The sequence below is a fragment of the Mesoplodon densirostris genome, chromosome 19, assembly GCF_025265405.1.
Source record: "Mesoplodon densirostris isolate mMesDen1 chromosome 19, mMesDen1 primary haplotype, whole genome shotgun sequence".
NCBI classification, from domain to species: Eukaryota; Metazoa; Chordata; class Mammalia; order Artiodactyla; family Ziphiidae; genus Mesoplodon; species Mesoplodon densirostris.
Window position 1 is genome coordinate 3,314,341 of NC_082679.1, and position 16,420 is coordinate 3,330,760.

Sequence of the window (16,420 nt, forward strand, 5' to 3'; positions counted from 1 at the left end):
TTCAAATTGTCTCAGTCTTTGACTGCTTGCGCAGATTCTCCCCGCTCTTCTCCGCCGGCCCTGTCCAAGCAATCGGCTACTTCCGACAATCCCAACCGTCCCAGACTTCGTCACTTTCCGAAGGTTTCCGGAGCTCGCCCTCAGACCCAGCCAGGGATTAATCGCGTTTCTAAACTTCGGCTCTTTCCGGAGATTCCAGGAGCACCCTCCTCCCCTCTCGGAGAACTTCGGCTCCTTCCGCCACCGCTTCGGGAAGGCTTCACTCACGAGAGATAGCTTCGACTTTTTCCGTCGGCACTTCGGCTCCTTCCGGCTCCGGGAACCGAAAAGGGAGGGAGGACAGAGGAGAGGTGGGTCAGGGGAAGGGAAACGGAGAAGGGGCAGGGTCCCGGCTCTCGGAACCTGGCTCTCCGGGTGGGGAAAGGGGAGGAAAAGAAGGGCTGATCTTGCGGAGGGCCTAAGAAGGTTGCGCGAGACAAAATCAGCCAGCGGGGTGAAGGGTGCGAGCGGCCGCTGCGGAGGTTGCCAGAGCGGCTTTGTGCGCCTGCGCAAGGGGGAAGAGGCGGGGCGCGAGGTGGGCTTCTGCGCCTGCGTAGAAGCCGGTCTGAGGCGAGGTTTCTCAGCTGTTCCGGAAGGGTGCCCGCTTCCCGAGCCCCCGGAGCGCGTGCGCGAGTCTTTCCCTTCCTCCAGGGAAGGTATTGCATTCCCGACCGTTAAGCAAGGCCGCCCTCTCCTGGTTGCCGTGGCAACCGCACAAGCGCGCCCGCCCCCACCCGCTGCCGCGCAGGCGCAGCAGGTGACGTAGCGGACACTTCCGGGAGGCAGGTAATTTCGCTTTTCCGCCTCCTGGCGGAAGCCTATGCTCAGAGATTCTCCGTTCCCTTCGTTGACCGCCTCCGCCAGAGGTTTCTTTGAGTCCCACCTCCTGCCGCCGTGCCTCTAGTCCAAGTAGCCCAGCGGGTAGTGCTCACGCCTTTTTTCCGGAGCTCTGCCCCTCCGAGTTCCCCAGGGCACAGCTCCTTCTCCCCTCCCACCCCTGCCTCCGGAGAGCTAATTACACCCTGTCTCCCCAACCTCCCCGTTTCCCGCCTGACCATCCGTGCCCCGGAACCCCTCAGAGCCTCCGTCACCGTCTTCGCGGCAACGGCCACCCCCTCCCAGGAAAAGGCCGGGTCCTAGTTTATTCCAAATTTTATCATCTTTTTAATTTAAATTCTCTTAATAATTATCTGTCTCACGTGGACTCGGGGCGGTCCCGGAACGCGGTTGGGGAGCTCCTTGCAGGGCGGGCAGGTGGGCCAGCCTCTCCTCGGGGTTGGGGGAGGCAACGGGGTATGTACAGTGCCCTCGCCCCGCAGTCCCGGCAGTTTTCCCAGGAGCAAGGGCCGGGTGACAGCAGGACGGTGCCGCTCAGGTGGGAGGGGGTGCCAGTGTCTAGGAAAGGGCAGAAACCGGCCCCTGGACAGTAGTTCTTCGACCGCCCCCACCCCAGGGAATGCGGAGGACGGGGAGGATGCTAGGAATGAGAGAGGCAAAGGGGCAGATCTATATACAGGGGACCCGGGAAGGGGGTGGCGGTCCGCAGGAGGGGAAGGAGAGAGGCACGCGCAGAAACAGGCCACCCACCCGCCCCCATGCCCTCGTGAGGGTCCACCACTCCTACACACGCTTGACCAGTGCCGGGAGGGCGGAGGGGGAGGGAAAGAGGGGCCGGGGGCGTGTCCCGGGCCAGGTGGGGCGGGATCACCGCTTGAAGCGGTAAGTGATGGGAAGCAGCAGCTTGCTCTTCTTGAGGGCCTGCACCTTCTTGAGGGTCTCATCGTCCAGGGCCAGGAAGCAGCGGCGCGAGTACTCGAGCAGACGCTCCTTGGAGGGGTCGAACTCGCCCACCTCCGCCAGCTTCTCGGGGGCCACGATGAGCAACTCCGCGATGGGCGTGGTGAGCGCCACCGTGTTGCGGTCCACTCGGTGGTGCTCGAAGGCCCGAGACATGCTCTTCAGCTTCTGGAAGGTGCCCAGGATCTTCTTGTAGCGGCAGAGCACGCCGTCGGCGTCCTTCACTGCACGGCCGAGGGGAGAGAGCGAGAGAGAGGCATGGGGGGGGGGGGGGCGGGCAGAGAGAGGAAGTGGGAAGGGGAAGCCGGAAGATCAGGGGAACAAAACAGAACGAGGAGAAGCAGTGAGAGTTACAAGAGGCGGAAGAAATGGAGACAGAAGTCGGACCAGAGGAAGATCAGAGAAGGCAAGCCCAGGGAGGGGGATGAGGAGGAAAAATGAAGGAGGGAGTGGGCTCAAGGGTGGAGTTCCCAGCCCACCTGGGCCATCGCCCCCTCCCCTGTTCCTGACAGGAGCCCAAGGCTCAGGAAGGCCAAGCCCCAGGCGGCAGTGAGGGTGGACACAGATTTCAGGATTGTAAACCAGGACCACACGTGGAGGCCGGGACACACAACCAGGTCTGGTCTGTTTGCTGTGGGGAGACCAAGGCTTGGGAGGACAAAGGGGAGCTCCTTGGAGGTCACACATTAAGTCCCCGGCCCAGAGCCCCCGAACCCCTACCCCCTGCGCCTCGCTTACCCCGCTGCCTCTCCCGGGCCTTGGGCTTCCCGAAGCGCCTCCGGCCGGTGCCCCCTTTCTGTTGCTGCCGCTTCCTCTCCCCGTTACTGCCTCGTGCAGACGCTCCGCTGAGTGACGAGGCAGCCGACTCGGGGTCTGAGGCCTCGCCCCCAGCCCCGCCTCTGCCGTCCCCCTCAGCCCGCCGGGGCCCAGGCTTCAGCCGGCAGTGGTCCTCTGGAGAGGTGAGAGGAGACACGCGCATGCGTGAACTTCACGACCAGGAGGGAGGGAGGAGGAGTCGGCCAGGTGGGGTCGGACAGCACGTCACACAGGTCCCCAGGAAGGGGTCCCCAAGGAGGGGACAGGCAGGAAGTGCACTATAGATGCTGGAGTTCCACAAGCAGCTGGGATTTGGGGACAGAGATCCCAAATCTCTGTGGGGTGGGGCACGGGCTGAGGACGCCCACTCCTCAACTTGGTGGCAAGAGGTCTGGGGGAGGGGCCCAGTGGACCAAGACAGTCCCGGGAACCTCGGGAGAGTCTGTGACTTTGTGGGGTTCCCACGGTGGAGGAGGGGTGTTCTGGGGACCCAGTGAGGCCTGTATAAGCGGGGGGGGGCAGGCAAAGCCTGGGTGGGGGTGGGAGTGCAGACCCAGAGGGAAACCTTAGTCTCTGGGTCTAGTGCGCTGGGAAAGGCAGGTGCCCACCCTCACCCAGACAGAGGAAGCAGCGGGGGTTCTGATGCAGGGCCCTCCGAAGGGTGGGTTTGGAGGTCCAGTGTTGGGGTTCCCACCGAGTAAATCCAGAAGCCCCTAGGCCTGACCATCCTTGGTAGGTTCCCGTCAGCGTGGGTGGATGGTGGGAGGCCCAGCAACCCAGGCTATCAAGAGCAGAGGGGTCCTCAGTAAAGTAGGTGTGGAAAAAAACACAGGCCCCTTGCCCAGACTTTCAGCTGACTTCACAGAGAGGGAAGTGGAAGCTTTTGAGGGAGCCACAGCCAGGGGCTGAACGGCAGGAAGGGGAGAGGACAGGCTGGACCCACCAACACAGCTAAAGGTTTGGCAGAGAAAAGCCCTATAAGGGAAGGGGAGGGGTCAGTGTTCAGAATACATGGACAAGCAGGGCACAGTGTCCTCTCCATCAGCAGAAGGACTCAAGCAGGAAGGAAGCTGGGCTTGGAGCCCCAGAGATGGCCACAGGTGCAAGGAGAGGGCAAAAACGACAGGTCCCCCTGAGCCACCAGAGGATGAGTGTGGGTAAGAAGGGTCCTGTGTCCCTGAGGAGGGCCGCGCTGGGTGCCGGGGCCCAGGAGTGAGATGGGGAGGGGACTGGCGGCCTCACCTGCATCCATGCGGGCAGAGGAGATGAACTTGTCCAGCTGACACCGCAAGAAGTCCCTCTCCTCCTCCAGGTCCTCAATGCGCTTCTGCAGCCATGAGTTCCTCTCCAGGGCCATGTGCAGCTGGGCCCTGACACCGTTCATCAGGGCCACAGTCGGGGACGCAGCCTCCGGAGGCTCTAGGGACAGCAGAGGACCCTGGTCGACCCCAGGCCTCAGGGCCCTGCACCCCCGCCTGACTCAAGTCCCCCTTCAACCAACTCACCCTCGAAGTTTCCCTGAGAGGGGCTCAGACTGTAAAAGATCTGTGGGTCTAGGTGGGGCGTCTCGTCGAAGGGGATGGAAATCTCGAAGGCCTCGTTGTCCTTCTTCACTGGAAAAGAGAGGCCGGGGTCACCCCAGGGAAGTCCCAAGGAGCCATGGACCAGCCCCCAACCACGCAGCCCTGGAGAGGAAAGGGCAGGGACAACGGGCAGCAGCTGTGGGACCAAGGGTGGAGCAAGGTCCAGTTCCTCACCTGTCCTCCTCCGGCTAATGTTGCGCTCATTCATGGTGCGGCCTCCTGCGGACCCCAGCAGCTGAGAGCCTCAGGGGCACTGGACAGAAACAGCAGCCACAGATGAAGGAACACAGACGGACTCCTCGGGGACATCCCGGGGGAGCTGGGGCTCACGACTGCGGGAGGGCGTGCTGAGGGCCAGGACTCCTGGGTCTGATGGAGGAGGGGACCCAGACCCCTCAGGACTGAGGGAGGACCCCTGGGGTTACAAACTCCTCGACTCTAGAGAACGCGGGTGCTGGAAGAAGGAGGACCGGTGGGGTCGACAGAGCAGGCGCATCCTGGCCGAAATAGGACAGACCCTCATCACGGGTCGCCTCGGGGCCAAAGAAGTGAGAGGTGCGGGGGAGGGAGAGTGCACCCCAACTTCCAGGCGCAGGGTGGGGGCCCAAGCCACGAGCCGCGCCTCGCCACCCCCGGGCACCCCACGCACTCGCGTGGGCGATCAAGGCCTAGCACCCGTTGGGGAGCTGGGCGCGTGCGCAGTGCGGGGGAAGGTCGTGAGTGGGGATGCGCCCCCGCCCCCGCCCTTTGTCCCGCGGGTGGGAGGGGGAGCGACGGTGGCAAGTGGTCTCAGCGGGGGATGCACCTGGCCGCAGGTGCCGACACGGCCACCACCCCCCCCCACGGCCCGCAGGTGCCCGGGGTCGGACTGGCCTGGGCCCCACGCTCACCCACCCGCGCGCGGAATGCGGCCCGAGGACCGGCGGCAGCGGCGGCGGCGGCGCCCATGCCCGGCGCCGGGGAGCGTCTGCAAAGAATAACGGGGAGCGGAGGGAAGCGACCGCACACCCGCGGGCAGGGCGGCAGAGGCGGCGAGTCTCGGAGCCGGGCAATGGGAGAGGTAGGGACGCCAGGACCGCCCGGTGCGCCAGTTGGCGTGCCTCCTCCTGGAGTCCCCGGCCCCAGAAGAGGCCGGCCGTTTGCGGCGGAGGCCGGGGCCGCACTTGCGCGATGGCCCCTTGCAGCACTCCCCCGCCCTTGGCGAAGCTTGGGCAGGGAACGTCACGAATTTCCCAATTCCTAGAGAGCTGGCAGCTCCGGGGGTCCCCAGGGGTGGGGGAGTGGAGGGTGACGATGCGCCGAGTCCGGCCCGGGAGAGGCGGGGAAATGTAGGAAACAGCCGGGAAAGTTGAAGCACAGGGAAGATCCCCTTAAGAGGTACCCTGGGAACTGGCCAGTGTGGACCCCTGCAACCCGCTCGGCTCCTTTGCTCCTTCATCTCTCACTGGGCTTCAGCACAGACAGACCCCAGGGTTCTCAGGGTCATGGGGTAGGGAGAGTTACTCCTCCCCGAAAATAAAGGCCTAGAAACCACTCCCCACCCCCGCACCATCACCCCCGTGTTGTTAAGAGCTGGCTTTGGAACATCCAGACCTAGATCCCAGTCCTGGCCGCTCCTTCACGGCCTCAGTCTACCTGTAAAGTGGGGAGATTATAATCCCTTTTAGGTTTGTTGTGGGTATATAGGATGATAGGACACGCAGAACGCACAACTCAGCGCCTGACCGCAGTGAGAGCTCAAGACAGGGCACTGTTACTGTTATCTGAAGTCAGATGGTGGGAAGCTCTTTCCCTCTCTGGGAAGTAGAGACAGATGATTTTTTTCCTCCACCCAAAAAGAGGTCGGAAGAAGAAATGAGGCCCAGCACAGTGCCTGGCACAAATCCGACACGCAAGGAAAATTCATTGAGAAGGCAGATGTTTATTCAGCTTCTGGCCCAGCTCCACCTGCCTCTCCTCCCATTCTCAGGTAGCTTCCATGCTCTGGAATTTCTGCCAGCCCTTATGAGAGCAGTGCTTTAACCCTGCAGCGGGAGAACCTAAATGTCTGCGCCACCTAGAAAGTGTCACTCTCCCCTCCTACCCACTTCACACTACGGATAAATTGCAGCCTCAGTCAAAACGTCCAGGGGGAGGCACCTGCCCTAGATCGTGTTTTTCAAACTACAGGTTCACGCGCAGATAATATGGTAGAATGAAATCTGGAATTGGCAGTCAAAAAAAAAAAGTAGATGGAAAAAAACAGAGATCTGCACGTGGCAGAGGTAACTACTGTTAAACCTTTGTTTTGCATATATTGTGTATCTATACGGGGTTGCCATACAAAATGTTTCTTACAATGGATCGTGGTTTAAAAAAAAAAGAAGTATCTAGAAACACTCGGCCTATAGGGCACAGGTGGTCAGGAGCCAAGCTAGGACAAACCCCAGTGCAGGCCAACCTTCCCAGGCAAGCCAAGGCCCAAGCGGGCCAGGCACTTGCTCAGTCTCTGTGCTAGGCCGTCGGCAGAGACACGGTCCCCCAAAACCTCACACGCTCAAAGTGGAACCCGTGTTTAGTGAGTGTCCAGTCTCAGGCCCTGGCTGGGGAGTGGGAAGCAGGTCTGGGGTCCCTTCCCCCAGCATCGCAGGGGGGCCTCAGCAAGATGCTGCAGATTCCTGATGGCCCCCAACCACGGGTTTTCAGGCCCGAGAACTTCCACACACAGCACTCTGCTCCCTGCCCCTCCAGTCAGGGCTCGGCCGTGGACTCGCTGATGTCTCTGAGGTTAGAGGACTCCACTCTGTACATGGGAGGTCTTCTTCCCATCCTTATCTCCAAAACACTGAGGACCCGAAGATTACTCCTCAAGGCAGGGCTCAGCCTCCCCACGGCGGGGTCCTGTGTTTGTGTCCAGGGCCCCCGCAGCCCAGCCTCTGGCGCTCCCGGCTGTCTGAGGGCGACGGGAGTCCACGCTCCCCCCAGAATCCCATGGTACCTGAGGTACCCGCAGCCTGGCTCAGGGATGCTTCCACCGAGCGTGCTTCTGCAGCGTGTTCTGCTCCATAAATCGGCGTGGGCAGTGCGGGCACTGGTAGGGGCGCTCGCCGGAGTGGACCCGGCTGTGCTGGGCCAGCTCGCCCGCCTCTCGGAAGCGGCGCGGGCAGAGCGGGCAGCCGTGGGGCCGCCCGCCACCCGCCCGGTGAATGGAATGGTGCCGCGCCAGGTGGCTGGCCCGCTTGAATGCCTTCCCGCAGGTGTCACACTCAAAGGGCTTGACCTCCGAGTGGGTGATGCTGTGTCGCTGAAGGTAAGACATGTACTCGAAGACCCGGGAGCACACTGGGCAGCTGTAGCACTTTTTCTGAGCCGAAGCCCCATCGGGCCCGGACTCTCTCTGAGACTCTTCGTCCACCAGCACAGTGTACGGGACGCCCTGGGTGTCTATGAGCAGGTAGTGGCTGGGCCTCGAAGGGGACGAAGTCTGGGGACATCCTGTGGAAGAGGAAGGTCCGGGTTCTGGGGACCCGCCTGTCCGAGGGGGAGGCGCCTCCATGGCCTCAGCGGAGGGAAGCGCCAGGGGCTGGGGGCAGGGGGACGGCAGCACCAGCATCCGGAGGGGTGACTGAGGCCTGGTGGAGGGGCGAGAGGATGAGAAGGTTACAGTAGAGGAGGGAAGCTCAGACCCACGGGCTCTGTTCTCCCCTCTCTATGTAACCTACTCAGGAAGTCTGCAACCCCCATCCCCCATCTCCTCTCCAGTCCTTTGGCCCTGAACTCTGTGACCCTCTGTAAGGCTCCTACGCACCCCCTCCTTGAAAAACCTCTCCGACTCTGTTCCACCACCGACTGTACGCACAGGCTCTCTTTATCTTTCCGCGTTGTGCCCCCCTCAGGTCACAGGTTGCCCGCAGGCCCCACCTAATAGACCTCCAGGCCTCTCCCTTGTCTACGCCACTGATCCCAGTCTGGGTGTCAGTCCATCCTACATTTTCCACTAAGAAGCATTTCCTACCCCCTCTATATGCGCTCAGATCTTCTCAAATGGGCTGTCACTTTGGCAACCCCATGTCCTAACCCGCCCACCTCCCCTCGCCCGGCTACCTGCTGGTTCTCTCCAGTCCGCGCCCATCCACCCCCCAGTCCTGGCAGTGTCCCAGCGCTCTCTAGGGTTCCACCCGCGGCCCGGGCCTTCAAGCTTCTCTACGCAAGTTCTCGGCAGCGACCCCTCCGAGCCGTCGGAACACCCCCTCCCCGCCCAGCGCACAGGTACCCGCTCACCCGGCCCCGCCCCTCCCTACGGCCCGCTCCGGCTCCCTCCCGCCTCCCGGCCCCCGTACCCGGTGCAGCAGCCTCTCGGGTCCGGGCGACCCCGGAACGGCCCCGGGCTACTCCCGTGGTTGAGGATGGCGGCGGGTCGGTGACCTCAGGGTGTCCCCCCCAGAGCTGGCGGCGCCGGGTAAGGGGAGAGAAGACCAGGGTAAAGAGAAAAGGGTCCCGGGGAGGGCGGTGGGGGCGGGGCGCCTGGGCCTTCGGGAAACGGCTCCGGCCAGAAACACAGGCCGAGATGAAGGTTCCCAGGTGCTTATGGTCCGGTTTCCATCCCCGACCCCCGCTGCCTGCTTCACCCTGTCCGCCCCCACCGCCCCCACACGCAAATAAGAGCCCTAAAACGGAGTGCGGAATGTTTATTGAGTAAAGGGTGAGGGTGGTGGGTGGAAATGGGGCGACACAGAAATAAGCCAGACCGTGCCCGTGCTTTTGTCAAATCTTCCACGCAGACAACCGTTCACCACTTCGGAGCAGACAACCAGGGCTCAGAGAGGTTACGCCGCTTGCAAAGGCTCACACAGCACAGCTGGGCGGAAACTGGGCTCCGACTGGCTCCCAGGCACTGGGAGGGGCAACGACTTGGTCTACATCACACAGCTAGAGAGGGAGGGAAGAAGGAATGTTTCTCCCTTTAGATAGTTGGGGAAACTGAGGCCCAGGGTAAGGCAGTAACCTCAGCGGAGTAAGGGAATGTGTGTGGGAGTGACGCTGTGTGGGTCAGACGTGGTGGCCCAGAGAGGGGCCGGGCAGCACAGGCCGGGTCTGTAACTTAGTGGAGGCGCACGTGCTGCGCCAGCTCCGCTGCGTCCTGGAAGCGGCGTGGGCAGAGCGGGCAGGTGTGCGGTGGGCCGGCGCGGGCACGGTGCGTGGCACGGTGCCGCGACAGGTGGCTGGAACGCTTGAAGGCCTTGCCGCAGGCGCCGCACGTGAAGGGCTTGAGGTCCGAGTGCGACACGCGGTGGCTCTGCAGCCGCAAAGGGCTGGCAAAGACCCGGGCGCACTCAGGGCAGCTGTAGCCCTTGCGAGGGCCTGGCTCTCCAGGCGGTGCCTCGCGCTGTGGCGGGCCCCGGGGCTCCTCCTCCAACTGCACCGTGTATGTGTAGGGGACCCCGTTGGCATCGATGAGCAGGTGACGGCCCAGCCGCGGGGGTCGGGGCCCCGCCGCCGAGGAAGGAGTGGAGGAAGGGCCTTCCGTCTTGGGGAAAGGGGGAGCCTTGGGGGGCGGCGGGTCCATGGTCTCCGGAGAGGAGGACCGAGGGTGGGGTGGCCGCGGCGGCAGCAGCAGCATCTGGAGCGGCAGCTGGGAGCGGCGGAGGGGAGAGAAGTTAAAATCGCCACTTCCTGGGGAGAGTGTACCAATTCTCACTGCTTGTTACCCTCTCTGTACCACTGACCTACCTTCCCTACAAAAAAAAAGAAACTGCTTCTAGGCCAGATCGCTCTACTTGCATCAAGCAGCTTCAGGGGCTTCTACAACTAAGCTCAGCATCTCAGGGCCCCGACCTGCCTTTCCTCCCGGGTCCTCCTCTCATCCCCCAGCTGGACCAGAGGGCTTCACCCAGCCACTTCCCTCCTCCTCCACCCCAAAAGCCAATCAATTTCCAACCCTATTTTCCCCTTTACATCTTCATAGCCTCTTTCATGTCACGCCAGGGCTCTTGCCTCCAGAATTTCTCTAATGGGTCGCTTCCTCTTCTTCCCAGCCCCAGCTCAGGTTGCATCCTCTCCCCCCAGGACCACCGCAGCAGCCTTTCCTTGGCCTCCAGACCCTCCTAGATCTCCATCCCCACTAGGTTCCCTGGAAGGCCTCCCATCTCTGGATACGGCTGTAGCCTCTCTTAATTTCCTCTCTAGGTACATCCCCGGAGCCCCACTAACCCAGTTCCCCACTCTTCACCCAGGGCTCCTCTATCCTGTTCCTACATTTAGCACCTTAAGGTTTCAACATCCTCTCCCATTACCTAACCTGTCCTCGAAATTTCAGGTATGCCTACCTAGGACGTCTCAACTGCTGGCCTTCTACGTAGCCCACGGTCCATGAACTTTGCCACCTGCTACATCTCCACCCAAGGGTCCCTCTCTCTCCCCAGCCCCCAGGTATAAGCCACTGACATCTTTGCTGTTCCTCTCTATATCCCTCGGGGCCTCCTCTCACTCCCCGTGACACACACCAGGGCCCCGGAGTCCCTCTCCCAAGCCCCCTTCTCCCTCTCTTCTGCATGTATCTGGCATCTTTATGTCCCCATTCCTATCCCTGCTGTACCCAGCACAGCGCCTCCACCCCGCGTCTCTGCTCCGCTTCCTTCTGTAACCCCAGGGCCTCTGTGTCCCCCTTTCCGCTACGCCCCCAGGAACCCCTCGCTCCCGCACTCCCTCCTGCCTGTCCCCCGAGCCCCGGCTCCTTCCCCGCCGTGCCCCAGCCCCACCCCCATCCCCGTTATCACCAGCCCCTCCCCCAGCCCTGCCCGGCCTCACGCCGTCCCGGAGCCAGGCTCCTCCCTCCATCCCGGCCCCCGTACCCGGTGCAGTGGCTTCTCGGGTCCGGAGGAGCAAGCCGAGGTCCCGAGCGGCCCGGGCTTCCCCTCGCGAGTGCCGGCGGCGGCGGGACCGAGGCTTGGGGGAGCTCCGGGCCGGCGGCGCCGGGGACGCGGGCGCGGGGGGCGCGGGGGCGCGAGGGGCGGCGGCGTCCCTGGGAAAGGGCGCCGGCTGGAAACGCGCGCGCCGCAAAGAAGGTTCCGCCGCCCCAGAGCCCGCCGCTCTGACGGCCCGCTTTTTTTGAGTATCTAGGGATCGCGAGAAAGGAGAGGGGCCGAGCGCGCGGGAACCACACAGCCCGCCCCCTGCCCCCCGCTCCCTTCCCATCCGCTATGGGAACAGTTCGTTCTCTGAGACAGAGATTGATTAGGAGACGGGGCTACGCGAGGATGACTTTGCCCTAAGTCCCACAAGCAACGGGCGCGCCCAATCCGTCCTTTTCGCACTGGCCGACCCGCCTGCATCCCCTTCCAAACGAGGAACAGAGCGGGAAGAGGGAAGTTTCTGTCGGCTGGGCAAATGGGGAGCCCGAGAGCCCGAGAGGGCCAAACCTTGCCAGATGCAGAGGTGGGCAAGAGTGGCTCTTCCCATCGAGGAAGGGGGAGACTGAGGCGCAAGGAGCAGCACCGACAGTGTCTGGGTGGTGTCGGCACAAAGCGCGGTGGGCCCGACGCTCCCGCGCGCAGAGAGGAAACCGAGGTCCGGCGGCCGCGTCCTGGTGCAGGAGCGCGTTGACCAGAGAGGGTCAGGGCAGCCAGGCCAGATCCGGAACCTAGTGCGGCGGTCGGCGCCGGACCGCGCCAGGTGGCCAGAGCGCTGGAAGGCCTGGGGCAGGCGGCGCACGTGGAAGGTTGGAACGTCGAGTGCAGCGCCGGGGGTCGCCCGCAGCTCGTCCTCCAGCTGCGCGGTGAACTAGGAGCGAATGCTGCGCGTGTCCACGAGCAGGTCGTGGCGTGGGGGGAACCAGAGGGGGGGCGGCCGCTGCAGCTGGGGAGGGGAGGCAGCTGGGGTCACTGAAGGCAGAGAACCGGCGTTAAGGTCGCGCCCAGACCAATGACTCCGGCTTGGCCAGAGGTGCGTCCGAGAAAGCTGCCGAAAAGAACTTTCTAGGATGATGAAAAAGTTCTATGATCTGCGCGTTGTCCACTGGGACAGCCACTAGCCGCGTGAGGCTATTGCTCATTAGAAATGTGGCTAGGGCTTGAGGACCTGAATTTTAAATGGCATTTAATTTCTCTTAATTTAAATCTAAATCTAACCGCTGCCCACCTTACGGTACAGCTCCTAAACCACCCTCAACCAGTTGCAAACTGGAGACCCGCGGGCCAGAGAGGGCACAGTTATATTTGGTTTGGATCACAGATATGTCTTAATGTTTTACTGGGCAATATTTAAAAAGCCAGAAAATGCACACATAAATTGCCAGCCATGCAAAAAAGTCTCTAGATGGGGCAACAGTAAACTGAAACTGATTAAGCATTCTTAGAAAACCTTCAAGGAACCTCCAAGTGACCCAACAACTGTGATCTTAAGGCTTCAATTAAAGGTCCTCCAGAACTGTACTGTCCTAAAGGGCAGCCACTGGCCACAGATAGCTCTTAAGCGTTTGGCATGTGTCCGGTCTGAACTGAGATGTGTCGTAAATGCAAGACACCTAAAAGATTCTGAAGACTGAGTATGAAAAGAGTGTAAAGTATCTCATGAATGACTTTTATGTTGATAACATTTAGAAATGACACTCGGTATACTGACTGGGTTAAGTATGTTATTAAATTAATTTCAGCTGTTCCCCTGCACTTTTTAAAGCATGGCTCACTCCTGGAAACTGTTGTCCCAGAGGTTCTTCCTCTTTTGTAATTTTATGGGGTGGGGGGCAGTAGGGAGAGTGGAAACTGGTGAACTAACTGAGAGGGTGTGCACAGTTTAGAGGGGTAACTACACCTTCTGTCTACACCAGGCTTCTCAACTTTGGCACTACTGACATTTTGGGGCTGGATCACTCTTTGTTATGGGGGGCTGTCCTGTACGTTGTAGGATGTGGAGCAGCATCCCTGGCCTCCAGGCTTCGGATGCCAGAAGCACCGTCTCCCACCCCTCAATCCCACTCCCACCCAGCTGTGACAAGAGACTTGGCCAAATGTCCCCCAGGGGGCAACACAGATCCTGGGCTACACAGACAACTACCACAGGAGTCTCCCACCCAGATCCCTTTCTTGAGTTTCAGACCCATGAAACTTGCTTTGTCCATGAGAGCCACGCCCACCCCACCCCACCCCACCCCGAACTCTGGAAATAATGACAAGGACCAACTTTTATTGGGCCCTTCCTATGGTGCCAGCCATCGCTAAATGCACTGAACCCTCAGAGCAGACCCAGGAGGGAGGTGCCATGCAGATACCTATTTTATAGATGAGGAAACAGAAGCTCCGAGAGGTCATGTGATTGAGACTGAGGTCATACATCCGCTGGACAGCACGTGCTTCTAACTGACCCGAGTCAGAGCTCATGGCCACTGTCTGCAAACACCTCATGTTTCTCCCCAACCCACTGCCGCCACCGCCCCAGCTCACCATGACAGCCTCCCCACCCGGCCAGTCCCTTCTCTCTATGGCAACACTGCAGCAGTATAATTACGCTAACCCGCAGAATCACGTCATCACCTGACCTAAAACCCTCCTTGCTGCACTTGGAATAAAACTCAGAAGCTGCCGTCACATTGCCGCCCAGCCCACCTGGCCCACTTCCAGGGCCTTGTTTTGCTGTTCTGCCCTCTGGAATATTCCTCCCAGCCCCTCACAAGGACACACCCCTTTCTGGCCATTCAGGCCTCAACTCGAGTGATCCTTCATCACTGAAGCGGCTGCTGCTTGTATCAGAGCTCAAGTTGGTGAGCAGGTGAGGCCATCCCCTCCGCCTCTCGTACTGCCGTCCGTAGTGGTCTCTCTCGTTTCTGGATTTGCTACTTTACCGCCTGCTTTTCCCGCTCCGTCCTAGGCAACATTCTACCCTCAGAACCTAGCAAAGGTCTGGGGAGAGGGTCGGGGCTCGGTTCAATATTGGTTGAATGAATGAATTCAGTCACCCCGTCCAAAGGTAAAGCATTACCTCCCCCCCCACCAAAACAAAAAGCCTTGCTTCTCTCTTGGGACAGGATCATGATGAAGCCCCGCAGCCACACCAGTCTGGAACCTCTAACGTCCTCATCCCCCCCCACTTCTACACGCCCCAAAGCCAGAGGCGCCAGGTTCCGTCCCGCCCCCACCCTCAACGTCCCCCTCTGCTCCCCAAGCCCCAGCTCTGGCCCCTCCTTCCTGCCCAGGGCCCCTGCACCAGCCTTCTCCCTGCTATCTTGGTCCCCAGTACTGCCCCCGCCCTCCTTGACACTCTTCTCACAGCTGTCTCGTATGTAACCTCTGCACAAAATCTTGTCACGGCCCCCGTGACCCTCAGGACCAAGTACCCAGGTTCCTCACCCTGGGATTTGAAGCCCTTCATGAGGTGGCCCAGCCAATCCACCTCATCCCAGCCCCACATAGCATCTCACAGCCCCCTAATGGGACCTAGGGACGTGGCCCTAGGAAAGCACTCCAGCCAATAACTCACACCCGCAAAGGAAAGGCTCCCACCTCGTGTTCCAGCCCTACCCCCGCAATTAAAAAAGAATCAAAACTAACGAACGTTATCTGCACCTGTCTCAGCAGGCACCACCAGTTGCTATAAAGAAGTGATGGAGGGCTTCCCTGGTGGCGCAGTGGTTGGGAGTCCGCCTGCCGATGCAGGGGACGCGGGTTCGTGCCCCGGTCTGGGAAGATCCCACATGCCGCGGAGCGTCTGGGCCCGTGAGCCATGGCCGCTGAGCCTGCGCGTCCGGAGCCTGTGCTCCGCAGCGGGAGAGGCCACAACAGTGAGAGGCCCGCGTACCGGAAAAAAAAAAAAAAAAAAAAAAAAAAAAGAAGTGATGGAGTGGTAGGCGCTACCTTCGTATTAGGCGAGTTTGCAGCTCACCTGATAAGGATGTTTCATTCTATCCCATCTTACAGATTGGGAAACTGAGTTCCAGAATGGTATGGTGATCTATCTCAGGCTATAAACAGAGGCTGTGGCAGAGTCAGGGATTCAGCAAGAGACTCCTGTTTCTCACCCCTGGCCAGGATGGCTGGGAACCACAAGCCATTCCCTATTTCAGGATGAGGAAACTGAGGCCCAGAGTGGCAGCCTCAGGTCACACAGCAAGTAAACAGTGAGGCCAAACCCCCAGCCTCTACCTTCTGTACCAGAAACAAGAGATTCTATGGAGCCCCTGCAGTCTCTCCATGGTCCAGGAAATTCCTTCCAGCCAAGTGGTCCAGAACGTGCTGCGCCTGCTGCCCGGCATCCTGAAAACGCCGGAACACAGCGGGCAGGTGTGAGCCCGACCCAACGGGAGCTGGCGTATGAAGCGATACCTCGCCGGGGCGCTTGAAGGCCTTGCCACAGACGAAGGGCCGTAGTTCTGAGTGGGAAATGCTGTAGCTCCTGCGGTGCGGGCAGCTCTTGAAGACCTGAAAACACTGGGGACAACTGAAGCCTTGCGGGGTGGGGTGGGGGTTGGGCTCCAGCCAGGGGCCTCCTCCGTGTGCACGCATAGGGAACACCATTCCCGTCAGTGAGCAGGTGACGGTCCCTGAGAAGCGGGCTGAGGCCGCGGGATGGGGATGGCGGGGGTGGAGGAAGAGGAGGGGGCCGGCTTAGGGGCGGGGACCACCCTAGGGAGAGAGGGGCCCATGGCCTCCAGAGAGATTCAAGGTCAAGGTACAGGTTGGGAGGCTGAGGGGAGGACAGACGGGCGAGTAGATGAAGTTCTTTCTCCGGAATTCTCCAGCTCAAAGCCTCTCCACCCCGCGCCCGCGAGTCTAAGCGAGTGACCCAGCGGACGCACCGCTCGGGCCTCTCCGGTAGCCCGGAGCTCAGCGCCTACCTCCCGGCGCCGGCGCCGGAGGTCTCTCGGGTCCGAGTGCGGTGGGAAGCGGCTCGACGGGCGGCCGCAGGAAGTCCGCCGCGCGGGGTGATGGACTCCGAGAGCCCGGAAACGGCTCCCACTCCTGCCTCCGTCTCGGCCAGACGCGGCACCCAGAAATCAGCCCCGGCCGGAAACAAACACCCGCGAACAATGGTTCCGGGTGTCTGCCCGCCTCACTTCTCTGCAATAAGGGGAGAAAAGCCAATATAAAGTCATTGGCGACGTGGTAGATAAAGAGGGAGGGAAGACAAAAGGGATGTCTTTTTGTCCGAAAAGTTGTGACTTTTCTTTAAAAGTCACTTTATCTATGGTTTCCCTGGCAGTTCAGTGGTTAAGACTC

At 61.0% G+C, this 16,420-nt stretch overlaps 3 protein-coding genes across 11 annotated transcripts; all 3 read right to left on the reverse strand.

Moving 5' to 3' along the window:
- Positions 1-1,179: 1,179 nt before the first annotated feature.
- CCDC106 (coiled-coil domain containing 106) lies at positions 1,180-5,392 on the reverse strand. 3 transcript variants are annotated; one of them, XM_060083808.1, is made up of 6 exons: positions 5,130-5,392; positions 4,410-4,488; positions 4,158-4,265; positions 3,895-4,071; positions 2,575-2,787; positions 1,180-2,060 (listed from the first exon to the last, which is right to left on the reverse strand). In XM_060083808.1, exons 2-6 carry the CDS (start codon positions 4,441-4,443, stop codon positions 1,744-1,746), a joined length of 849 nt encoding a protein of 282 aa, XP_059939791.1. In that variant the 5' UTR covers positions 4,444-4,488; positions 5,130-5,392; the 3' UTR covers positions 1,180-1,743. The 3 variants fall into 3 exon arrangements, with proteins under 3 accessions (XP_059939791.1, XP_059939789.1, XP_059939790.1); XM_060083806.1 differs by having other exon boundaries at positions 4,158-4,488; XM_060083807.1 differs by having other exon boundaries at positions 4,158-4,488; positions 5,126-5,392.
- A 753-nt stretch (positions 5,393-6,145) lies between these two features.
- ZNF581 (zinc finger protein 581) lies at positions 6,146-15,162 on the reverse strand. 5 transcript variants are annotated; one of them, XM_060083815.1, is made up of 2 exons: positions 15,087-15,162; positions 6,146-7,846 (listed from the first exon to the last, which is right to left on the reverse strand). In XM_060083815.1, the coding sequence occupies exon 2, from the start codon at positions 7,825-7,827 to the stop codon at positions 7,234-7,236; it is 594 nt and encodes a 197-aa protein (XP_059939798.1). In that variant the 5' UTR covers positions 7,828-7,846; positions 15,087-15,162; the 3' UTR covers positions 6,146-7,233. The 5 variants fall into 5 exon arrangements, with proteins under 5 accessions (XP_059939798.1, XP_059939797.1, XP_059939796.1 ...); XM_060083814.1 differs by lacking the exon at positions 15,087-15,162 and adding an exon at positions 14,771-14,825; XM_060083813.1 differs by lacking the exon at positions 15,087-15,162 and adding an exon at positions 8,555-8,636.
- On the reverse strand, positions 8,888-15,152 carry ZNF580 (zinc finger protein 580). Of its 3 annotated transcripts, none has more exons than XM_060083811.1 (2): positions 15,087-15,152; positions 8,888-9,846 (listed from the first exon to the last, which is right to left on the reverse strand). In XM_060083811.1, exons 1-2 carry the CDS (start codon positions 15,102-15,104, stop codon positions 9,316-9,318), a joined length of 549 nt encoding a protein of 182 aa, XP_059939794.1. In that variant the 5' UTR covers positions 15,105-15,152; the 3' UTR covers positions 8,888-9,315. The 3 variants fall into 3 exon arrangements, with proteins under 3 accessions (XP_059939794.1, XP_059939792.1, XP_059939795.1); XM_060083809.1 differs by lacking the exon at positions 15,087-15,152 and adding an exon at positions 14,771-14,929; XM_060083812.1 differs by lacking the exon at positions 15,087-15,152 and adding an exon at positions 11,066-11,314.
- Positions 15,163-16,420: the final 1,258 nt, after the last annotated feature.

Excerpts from the sequence above, each read along its gene's own strand:
- ZNF581 (XM_060083815.1), bottom strand. The coding sequence starts at position 7,827 with ATGCTGGTGCTGCCGTCCCCCTGCCCCCAGCCCCTGGCGCTTCCCTCC.
- ZNF580 (XM_060083809.1), bottom strand. The coding sequence starts at position 14,929 with ATGGCTCACGGGCCCAGACGCTCCGCGGCATGTGGGATCTTCCCAGAC. Across the intron at positions 9,847-14,770 it reads GGTGGTGCCTGCTGAGACAG|CTGCCGCTCCAGATGCTGCT; the intron begins GTGCAGATAACG and ends CGCCGCTCCCAG.
- CCDC106 (XM_060083806.1), bottom strand. The coding sequence starts at position 4,443 with ATGAATGAGCGCAACATTAGCCGGAGGAGGACAGGTGAGGAACTGGAC. Across the intron at positions 4,072-4,157 it reads CTCTCAGGGAAACTTCGAGG|AGCCTCCGGAGGCTGCGTCC; the intron begins GTGAGTTGGTTG and ends TGCTGTCCCTAG. Across the intron at positions 2,788-3,894 it reads CTCTGCCCGCATGGATGCAG|AGGACCACTGCCGGCTGAAG; the intron begins GTGAGGCCGCCA and ends TCACCTCTCCAG.